The 11,465-nt window shown below is 25.0% G+C and overlaps 4 protein-coding genes across 4 annotated transcripts; 2 read left to right on the forward strand and 2 right to left on the reverse strand.

Moving 5' to 3' along the window:
* Positions 1–16: 16 nt before the first annotated feature.
* EHI_148910 (interaptin, putative) lies at positions 17–3,539 on the reverse strand (the record flags this gene model as incomplete). The annotated part of the gene is made up of 2 exons (XM_652483.1): positions 17–3,313; positions 3,381–3,539. 2 exons carry the CDS (start codon positions 3,537–3,539, stop codon positions 17–19), a joined length of 3,456 nt encoding a protein of 1,151 aa, XP_657575.1.
* A 143-nt stretch (positions 3,540–3,682) lies between these two features.
* On the forward strand, positions 3,683–4,820 carry EHI_148920 (uncharacterized protein; the record flags this gene model as incomplete). Its single annotated transcript, XM_652482.2, has 2 exons — positions 3,683–4,051; positions 4,140–4,820. The coding sequence occupies 2 exons, from the start codon at positions 3,683–3,685 to the stop codon at positions 4,818–4,820; spliced, it is 1,050 nt and encodes a 349-aa protein (XP_657574.2).
* An 80-nt stretch (positions 4,821–4,900) lies between these two features.
* EHI_148930 (helicase, putative) lies at positions 4,901–7,336 on the reverse strand (the record flags this gene model as incomplete). Its single annotated transcript, XM_652481.1, has 1 exon — positions 4,901–7,336. One exon carries the CDS (start codon positions 7,334–7,336, stop codon positions 4,901–4,903), a length of 2,436 nt encoding a protein of 811 aa, XP_657573.1.
* Positions 7,337–7,431: 95 nt separating this feature from the next.
* EHI_148940 (uncharacterized protein) lies at positions 7,432–9,049 on the forward strand (the record flags this gene model as incomplete). The annotated part of the gene is made up of 3 exons (XM_652480.1): positions 7,432–7,705; positions 7,750–8,099; positions 8,159–9,049. The coding sequence occupies 3 exons, from the start codon at positions 7,432–7,434 to the stop codon at positions 9,047–9,049; spliced, it is 1,515 nt and encodes a 504-aa protein (XP_657572.1).
* Positions 9,050–11,465: the final 2,416 nt, after the last annotated feature.

Here is an 11,465-nt window from a genome sequence, read left to right on the forward strand (position 1 = left end):
TTAAATAAATCATTCATTAGTGAAACGATGGTGGTAAGTTGAGACCATTTCTTTTATTACTGGCTGTGTTAGCTTTGAGATTTTCTAATCGTTTTTGTTGTTCTTGTTCTTTGTTTTGGGCTTGTATTTGTTGAGCCTTTTCTTTATTTAATACAAGACTTGGAAGTGAGAATTGTTTCACACGTAAACAAGAACCAATTTGGAAGTCTATTTGTGGAGAGGGGGATGGTTCTGAATCATTTTTTGTTGTTAATGTATCCCCAAATGGGAAAAGCTCATCACTCTTTAAACCAATTTGGTCTATTTTTTGTTGAGTGTTAGAAATAATGGAATCTTTAATAGTAGAAGATTCTTGTGTATTATTTGTTTGGCTTTGTGGAGGATTATTAAATACAAACTTTGAAAAAGCATTACTGTCTTGTGGCTTTGTATCAGAAGATAAAAATGAACTGAAATCAGTTTTTGGAATACTAAACAAGGAAGTAAGAGATGTGTTTGATTTTGTTTCTTGAGTTGGTTGTGGTTGAGAATTAGAAAGTTGTTGGAGTTTGAGGAGTGGATTATCTTTATCTTCATGGTTAGGCATATCAAATACATTTAAATTTAATTGGGGTATAGGTTTTATATCATCATTTTCCATTTGGCTTTGTTCTTCACTACCACTTTCATTACTATCAACTTGTTCCATACTATGTTCATTTTCATCACTTGTGTTAACTGTTTCATCATTAGTATTCTTATTTTCATCAACTTTTTGAGTTTGTTGTTCATTTTGTTTTAATTTAAGAGTTGTTAAAGGTTCAACTTTAGAGAAATTATCAGTGTTAGATGGTATTTCTTCTTTCTTTTGAGTTGTTTCATTGAAAATATTACTAAATTGAGTAGTAGTAATAATAGGTTGTTTTTGTTCTTGAGCAAATCGTTCAATTGGATTTTGTGTATTTCTGTTTGTGAGTCTATTTTTGAATGCATCAATTGCATCTGGACTTTCTTTGAAAGGGTCTTTACTTTTTTGAAGTTGTGATCGAGTTTCATTTAATTCTTCTTGTAACTTCTCTTTTTCAATCTTCCATTTTTGTGTTTTATTATTAATTTCTTCTTCCATTTGTTTTTGTTTCTGTTGTTGTTCTTGTATTTCAGATTGATACTTTTTGAGTTGATTATTAATATCTGTCTTAAGATTACTTATTTCTTGTTCATTTTCTTTATTTTCATTTTGCATTTTTTCAATAACTTGTTTTTGGGTTTCAATTTCTTTTTCTTTGATTACTAATTGACTTTTTGGAACAACATCTTTTTTATTATACAATTCTTCCATTCTTTTCTTCCATTCATCATTTTCTGCTTGTTCAATTTGAATCTTTTCCTTAAGATATTCAATTTCGATCTTTAATTTATCTTCTTGCTCATTTGATTTAATGAATTTATTTTGAGAATCGTTTAATGAAATGAGCTGATGTAATCTATTATTTTCTTGTTGTAAATATAATATAATGTTTTTACTTGTTTCATCAATTCCTTGTTGATGAATAACATTTCCAATAATTCCTTCAAGTTTAGTTAAGTTCATATTTTGTTCTTCTATTTGTTGTTTAAAGAGTGACTCTTTTCGTTTAAGATCAAGTTGTTTTTCTTCAAATCCTTTTTGTGCTTCAATTAATGCCTGAAGACCAATATTTATTTCTTCATTACTTTTAATTTCTATTTTTAATTCTTTGAGTTTATTTTGAATACCCCTTAATAAAATATCATTCTCTTCTTTTTCTTTCTTTATCTTTGTTAATTCTTCAACATTCTTTTGGATTTCTTGAATTTGAATTTCTTTTTTTTCTTTTTCTAATTTAATAGTTTCATATTCATTTTTAATTGATTGTACTTCTTGTTCTTTTGAATCAGCTATTTCTTTCAATTCAAGTTGTTTTGTTGTAACCTCTTTTTTTAATTCATCAATTTCATTTTTACATTGTTTTTCATTTTCCTCTAATATTTTTCGTTGTTCTTCTTCTTTTTTCAAATCAAATAATAACTCTCCAATTTTTTTTTGTAAACTGGAAGTTGTTTCATCTACACAATCAACTTTTTCTTTATTTTTCCAAATAATTTGAACAAGTTGATTTTGTTTTGCAATGTTTTCAGTTTGTTCCTTTTCTAAGTACTCAACTCTCTTTTGAAGACATTGTTTTTCAATTGTTAACATTTCAATAGTATCTTCTTTTTCTTTAACAAGGTCTATATTTGTTGAAATTGGATCAAATTTTCCTTCAAAAGCTTTTATCTTTTGTTCTAATACATTATTTGTACTTTTCAATGACTCTAATTGATTTTCCAAGTCAACTTTTGCAATTGTTGATATTTTAAATTCTCCTTGAAGTTCTTGCCACATAGATTTCCAGTGTTCAGTTTCTTGTTTAGCAGAAACAACAACAGACTGATAATAATTTGAGTCTTTAATAAGTTGTTGTTGTTTATTTTCCAAATCTTCATTTTCTTTTTGAAGTCTAGTAATTTCTTCTTTTCTTTTTTCATTTAATTCTTCACTTACATTAAGTTGTCTTTTCATTTCAGATAATTTGATTTCAGTTCTACTATTATTGAAAAGAGCATCATTGCTGAGTTGTAATTTGAGTTGGCTGTTTTCTTGTTGAAGTTCATACATCTTTTCGACTTTCTTTTTCATTTCATCCCAATCTGATGATTCTGATGATTTTTTAAGTTCTTCAATCTTTTTCTTTTTAAGACTATCTAATTCAATTTGAGTATTTGCCAACTTTTCTGTCAACTCTTCATTTTCTCTTATTATTTCTTGTTTAAATGGTAAATTGATTTTAAAATTATCATTGTCATTACCTTTTTGTTTCACAAGTGCATTTTCAAGTTCTTCATTTTCTCTTTTCAATAACTCTATAATTTCATTTTTTTTAATTATCCCTTCTTCACATCTTTTTAGTTCATTGATAGCTTCTTCTTTTATTTTCTGAATGATTTCTTTGAGTTGAATTTCTCTTTCTTCTTTAGAAAATACATTAATTCCTTCTTCTTCTAATTCTTGTTTTAGGTATTGAACAAAAAGAATATGTTCATTTTCATTGAATTTATTAAACTCATCTAGTAAAATTGATGCTTCCATTCTTTTATTTTCTGGGATTAACTTCAAAATTCCATCAACAGCAACACTATTTTGAATATGCATTTGTTTAGGAGGTTCAGTTTCTTTAATTGCATTTTGGACTTGAAGTTTTGCGATTTCTTGTGACAAAGTCTCAATTTTTTGGAGATTATTTATTTCGTTTTGTTTTAATTGTTGAATAACCGACTACGAAATTAATTTCAAATACGGTTTATAAGAGAATTAAATAACTTTTTTTTTCTATAAAACAAACTTGTTGAGAATTATATAATACATTAAATTTTTCACGGTCCATAAAATAATGTGTTTGTGATTGATTTAATTCTTGGTGGGTTTGTTTTAACTGGTCAATTAGTAAAGATTTTTCTTCAAGTAATTTTTGAATAATACTTTCCTTAGTAATTTCCTCCATTAGGTTTTTCTAAGTTCAATAAGTTTTTGTTTTTTTAAATTTTATTTGTTATATATAACTTATTAATATATTCTATAAATAGAATTGAGAAAAGAAAAATGAAAAAACTAAAAAAGAAAAGGTATTGTGTTACTTTAAATCCAATGAACAATAAGGGAAATGAAGCTAAAACTAATTATTTTTATAAGATATTAAAGACGATACGTGAATATATTATTCAACAACTAAATGATTTATTGAGATGGTTATTTGGAGAAATGATTCAAAATGAATGTATTGAAAATAATATTGAAATATTTGATGATGAAGATATACTAGATCTTGATTGTATACCTCGTGGATCAGAAAAATTTTTAAACCAATATGATCAAGATGAATTAGCCGACAAAATGTTAAAATATAAAGTTAAATATGGTCCAAATTCAGGAAGTTCTATTAAAGAAGTTTTAGAAAGAAAAGGTATTAATAATCTCAAAATTGAGTTTGATACATCTGATTATTATGTTCACAAAGTTTGTTTCTTTTAGTTGAATAATAAATTACTAATATTTCTTTAAATGAAATGAAAAAAAAAATAATATATATTAATAAAATTTATAGGCACAACTATTTAATGAAAAAAAAGATTCAAATCATTTGATTGGACAATTATTTCTTCGGGTTAATAATAAATTTAATATCGTTAATTGTAAACGAGTTGTAATGCCTAATTTTTTTGAAAATGCATTTAAAGAAGGTGTTTATTTTATGGAACAGAAGTTATCAAAAACTGAATTAAATTTAACAATTATTGAATGGTTACGATTACAAGACTATAGAATAGAACCAAAAGATGGAACTTTAATGCTTCCAGGTCAAATTCATCCTGGTTTAGGTATTGGTCATGAAATTGAAGAGATGTTAATGGATTTTATTTCTCGGAAAGGAAGAGATGGACCATTGAATACACCTGAACATTGGTACAATGCTTATCTTTATTATATGCGATCTCATTTTCACTTTTTAAATCCTGCATTCGAAGGGCTTTTTCGTTCAATCAATGCAAGTATAAAAAAAGATATTGAAGAACATAGACTAACAGGAGTAGCATGGGCTATTGCACAAGGGAAACTCTATCACAGACCAACAAAGGAACAAATTATTTGGGTAGCTTTAGAACAAGTTTATCCATTATCTCGTCGAATGAAAAATTATTTTGGTCAAGAATATACAGAAATAGTAATGAGAAATTATCATCCAAAAGATTACTTCATTGATTGGGATGATACATTGACTAAGTAATATCAATTCATGTATTTGTTAAGTCATAATATTTCTGTTTTATTAAATTTAGTTATTAAAAACAGTAAAAGAAGTATTATTTATTTTTTTTTACTACGGTATTTACGAATTGCATCTTTCATATCTTCTTCTTTAAATACATGAGGAGCAACTTCTACGAGCCATGATGGATCAATTTCAGAAACTTGACGAACATATTCTTTTGTTGTTAGAACTAATTCATAAAATAAAATCCAACGAGGATTTTTATTAAACATACTTGAACTAGGATGAATTTCTATTGTTCTATTTTGTTTTATTTGACGATAAATTCCTTCTTTAGTTAATTGAGCTGTATTAAGGAAATACCCACTTAACAGTGCTTTAAGTATTGACACGTTATCTTTTGATTTGAACATTTGAATATCAACTCGTTCCATTATACTAACTAATTGGTCTCTAATATCATTTGCTTTATTTAATGCTCGTGCTTGAAGAAAATTGTCTCTACACCATCCATCTGATTTTCCAGCATCAACCCATGAATTATAAACACCTAAAAGAGTAAGATGGTCTCCTTCAGGTCTAACAAAACCCTTTTTAATTGTATCTGCTATTTGGGCTTTTTCTTTTGGTCTATAAAACAATTCTCCTGATATTTGTAACATTGCACAAATTGTTGCAATTTCTTCAGAACATTGATATTGTTCAGATCCAATAAGTACTCTTGCTAATGTTGGTGCTATAGGAAATTCTGCCATTTTTTGCCCTCTTTGAGTTAATTCTCCCTTTTGGTTGAAAGCACCTAATGCATATAATTCTTCAAGAGCTCTCATTAATGATTCAGGACTTGGAGAATCCATAAAATCAAAGTGAAGAATATCATCAATTCCAAGTGTTTTTAATAATAAAATTACAGATGAAAGATTAGATCGAATAATTTCTGGTGGTGTTGATTCTGGTAATTCTTTAGTAAAGGCATCTTTAGTATAAAGTCTATAACACTTCCCAGGAGATACACGACCAGCTCTTCCAGCTCTTTGGTCTGCAGATGCTTTACTAATTGGAACAATTTTTAAACTTTCCATTCCAGTTCTAGAATTATATTCATTAATTTTACAATACCCAGAATCAATAACATAAACAATTCCATCAACTGTAAGTGATGTTTCTGCAATATTTGTTGCAACAACAACTTTCCTTGCATTTGGAGGTGTTGGAATAAATATTTGAGCTTGAATATCACTAGGTAATGCAGCATAAATTCTTGTAATGATCAATTCATCCATTTTTGTACCATATCCTCTTGTCCTTTCTTTAATTGCTTCAGCACACTCATCAACTTCTTCTTGTCCTGTAAGAAATATTAAAATATCACCTTTTGGCATTGTTGTATGAATTTGAATAGTTCTATTTACAGCAGCAACTAATGGATCAGGTTCAGGCTCTGTTAAATATTCAATTGTGACAGGAAATCTTCTTCCTGGAATAATAAATACTGGTGCATTATCAAAATACTCAGAAAATTTTTGAGTTTCTAAAGTGGCTGATGCTATAATCAATTTTAAGTCTGACCTAAATCTAATAATATCTTTTAATAATCCAAATAACAAATCTGTTGCTATTGTTCTTTCATGTGCTTCATCTATCATTATACAACTATAATCAGATAAATCTGGTTGATTCAAAAATCCTCTTAATAACATTCCATCTGTCATATACTGAATTAATGTTCTATCAGATGTAACATCTTCAAATCGAACTGTATATCCAACCATTCCTCCTAATCGAGTTCCAACCTCTTCGGAAACTCTTCTTGCAATACTCATACAAGCAACTCTTCTTGGTTGTGTAACTCCTATTTTTCCTTTTTTACAATATCCATCTTCATATAAATATTGAGGTAATTGTGTTGTTTTACCGCTGCCTGTTTCTCCTGCAATAATAACAATTTGGTTATTTCTTACTAATTTTAAAAATTCTTCACGTTTTTGATATACAGGTAAAGATTTTCTAATTTCATTCATTTCATCTTGTTTTGTTCTTTTTGAAGGGATTTCTTCTAATTCTTTTGCTCGTAATTCTAATATTTCCCGTTCGAGAGAATCTTCATCTTCTTGAAGTATCATTTTTTCAAAAGAACCATCATCTATTTTACTTCGTTCATCTATACTTTTACCAATAAAAATAGCTTTCTTTTGAGTATTCATCCATTGTTCATTATCTTCATCTTTATAATTATCATAAATTGGTTTCTCTTCTATAACACTACCTGCTTTAGGAATATTATATTGAGGCTCATTAATTTGTTCTAAGGCAATGCGTTGTTTAGCTAAATTATAAATATCTATTTTTCTTTGTAATTCTTTCTTTTCTGTTTCTGTTAATTCATTTTCATTGAACATTTCTTTTTCATCTTCAATTTCATCTCTTATTTCTCTTAATTTTTGGAACTCTCTTTTTGGAAGATATTGTTGTCTTGATTCAATACGTTTTTCATCCCATTGATTTGGTTCAGATGGAGAGTTTTTTGACATATGAATCTCTTTAATTTCTTTTTTTTTTTTTTTGATATTTTTAAATTTTCAAAATTCTCATCTAAGAAATAAATAAATCAATTGTTTTGTTTGTTATGAAAACTTTCATCATTTGGTTAAGCTTCATTGTTTTATGTTGTCATTGTCAAGAAACTCAAAAGTATGTTAATGAAGTTAAAGAAAAATTTATTGATGAATTAAAACAAGGAATGGAGGGAATTCATAAACTCAAAAAAGACTTAGTTTTTGCTTATAACCATCCACATGGAAAAACTAGAGACTATTCTAAAGATATTCCTGAAGAAGATGAAGAAATTACTACATCATCTGATTCAGAGATGAATGAACAAATAGTAAATATTGATCATGGTTTGTCATCAAAATAACATAGTTAATAAATAATTATTTTGTAGATTGTGGAAGTGGTGAAAAGGAATATTACAATTTAAATCTTAGTACATGTGGTGGACATTATACTGTTAGAATTAATGAATATTTTATTGATCAAGAATATTTCAATGCATCGGAAATTACTGTTACAGATTCTACATGTGAAACAACAGAATGTACTGTTAATGAATTTTTTATTGATGAAAATCTTTTTGAAATAGGTCAATTCAAATTTAATAAATGTGTTATCTTCAAATATAATAATAAGAATAATGATACTCGTTATATGTCGGAAGTTGATATTTCTTTAGTCTGTGATAATACAACACTTATTGATTCAACTCATTATGCATATAATTGTTCAACAATGAATGTTTGTTTATAATTAGAGTTATTTTATAAAATGAAATAAAAATTTAATGATCTGTACAGCTAGTTTGTGATGATAAAGTTATTTCTAATCATTTTTATTCCACTACTGATTATTCACAATTTAAAAATTGTTTTACTGTACCTGTTCTTTGTAATGATAAGAGTCAATGCACTCAAATTACTGTTGATTGTCCTGAAGAATATCATTGTGATATAAAATTTAATAATACACAACCTTGTAATATAAGTTGTAATGAAACAAGATTAGTATCACATTGTCTATGTCCACCAGATAAAAAAGGAAAATGGTGTGAAGAACAATCTGATGTAGAATGTAATTTAGTTAGATTAGAGTCAAATGTTCAATCATTTTCACAAAGTAAATACCTTGACCAAGAAGATCCTAACGAAGAATTTGCTATTCAAATATATCCTTTTGACGGTGTTAATGATATAGAAATTTCTGTTTATATCAACTGTACTAATCAAGTAAAGTATGACAACCAATACCAGTATTGGATCAATACATCTTCTCTTATTTTTTCATCCGACCCTGAACGTCAGTTACAAGTAAACGTTATAAATTTTTATCACTTTTATGATCGGTCTGAAAATTTTGCTTCAAACATTACAAAAGAACAATATCTAGCACAACAACCAATTAAATTTATAATCAACTCTACGTTCTTAACAACAACAAAGTCATGGAATGGTGATTTGTTATATGCAGAAATTGTTATTAACCCTCATTTATCTTCTACTTCATTTGCATTATCAAAATTCTATATTCAAAGAAAACATACTGAAGAAAAGTACAATAAATATAATTGGATAAAACAAAATTGGTTGGTTTTAATTCTCGTCACTGGTGTTTTTCTTCTCATTCTCATGGCATTATTATGGTATTATTGGAAAAACAAACAAGAGTTTGTTCATGTGAAAGAAGTTTAACTTACTTATTTTTGTTTTATTCATTATTTGACTATATAAAGATAAACAAAAATAACTATGATAACTAAGAATAACTTAAAACGGTTATTTTAGAGTCAAAAAGTTAGAGTTTATTATTTATAAAAATATTGTATCTAATTTACTCAGAAAAAATTTTATAAAAAACGTTAATAATAAAATTCATATATTTAGATATTATAATAAGTGAGATTTTATTATTATGTCATATTCAATATAATTTACTTCTTTTACCTTAAACTCTTTCTCTAATATAAGTTTAATAGAATACCATGTTTTTTAATTTTTTTTGTAACGAACTATTGTTTAAATAATTAAAACATCCAAATTAGTTTATTTCGTGAGTTAAAAGTATTTTATATTTATCTGATTATAAATTAAATATTAATCAATTTATATTGTTTAGTAATAGTTTGTATTTATTGTTTCTCTTCATTATTATTGACTATTTATTCTTTTGTATTATTTCAATCATTTGCTTTACTTCATTAATAGTATTTTTTATTTCTATTTGTTTTTTTTTTTTGAATCTATATCAAATGAATTAAATATTAAATAATATTTTGATATGTTTGATTTGTATAATTTCTTTTTTTCTATATTTCTTCTTTTGGTTATCTTTCATTCTTTTTCTACATAATCTTCATGAAATAATTATATTTTTATTGTTATTTTTATTACAACTTTACATTTTGTTTGTTTTGTATTCTTCTTTATTTTATTCTTCTTGTTATTTTATATTTTTGTTTGTTTTCAACAACTTCTTTCATTTATTTTATTCGGGTACGAAAATTAGCAAAGAAAAAATGCATCTAAATAATTTACAAAAAAGAAAAAAGATGCAAAAAATTGCATCCAATATTTATGTTTATATTTTATAATCATTTGTATTCATTTTGTATGAAATATTAATGAAATATATTATTTGATTATTTATATTTATTTTTATTCTTTTTATTCTTTTATTTATATGTTATTTATTTTTATATTTTTATATATTTATTTCTCTGTTTATATTATTTATATCATTGTATTCTTCTTATTATCTATATATTATTATATTCTTCTTATTTTATTATTTTATGTTTATATTATTTAGATTTTCTTATTGTTATTCTTTTCTATCTAGATGTATTTGTTTATTCATCTTTATCATTTTTATATTATTATCATTTATATCTATTTTCATTTTATATTTATTCTCTTTTGATTTATATTAATATTAATTTTATATTTTATACTTTGATTTTATTATTATATCATTTATTATCATTTCTCGTTTTATTTATCATTTATTCTTATTATTCTTTTGTTTTTATATTCTATATCATATATTCATATCATTTTCATTTATATTTTATCACTTATTATATGTTATAATAACATAACACATATGATTGAATATATAATAAATATCATAATGAAATTATACATATAAATAATAAACATAAAAAATAATAAAATATTTTCATCAATAAAACAATACCAATTATTTTACATCATTAGATTAGACACTTTTTATTTCATATTTCTAATTTTTACAATAAAAATACACTTTTTATTTCTTCTTTTCTTCTTTTATTACCTCTTTGTGATTTATTATTTTTATATTCTTCTTCTACTTTCTTTTTATTCTTTTATATCTTTTTATATTCTTTTTTCTATTATTTGCTTTTTTTCACTACCGAAGAGAATGACAAAATATTCAAATGCTTTGATGTTAAAAATATGTTCATTTCATAAAATGTGTTTGTTCATTGGTTAATAAAAATCAATTCATATTTAGATAAACATTAAACCAATTATCAAAATGCTAAAATATTGATTTATTTTAAAACATCAAAGTAAATTCAATAGAGATAATGAATAGTATCAATATATCATTGTACTTGTGTTTAATTGTATTGAAGATAATTGTTATTTCAATGTTTTTATAAAGAGACAAACACAACTTTTAATGCTTTCAGAGATAAATAACAAAACAATTTGTGAATGAACAAATAAGTATTGAACTTATAACTAAAATTATATTGACATTAACAAGTGATGTACTTATAATGCCAAATAACTATAAATCATTCATCATTACACTTTAAAATAACTAGACTTAAATAAACGAGATAATCGCCTTATATAATTAAAAACTTATTGTTTTAAATGACACATAATAAGAATCACTACCATAACAACAACAATTCATTTATCAAATGTAATACAAAAAGTTAATAGTCATTAAACAGAAATATAATAAGTAATAATGAATAATGGAAATTCGTTGAATTATAATTTCCATTTATAATAAAGAAATATAAAGAAATTCAGAAAAATATAAAACATTAATTTATAAATTTAAGAAACTTAAAAAAAAAACAAAAAAACGAAAAAGAGAAGAGATGGA

Source organism: Entamoeba histolytica, genomic scaffold, assembly GCF_000208925.1.
Source record: "Entamoeba histolytica HM-1:IMSS scf_1104750518539 genomic scaffold, whole genome shotgun sequence".
NCBI lineage: Eukaryota > Evosea > Mastigamoebida > Endamoebidae > Entamoeba > Entamoeba histolytica.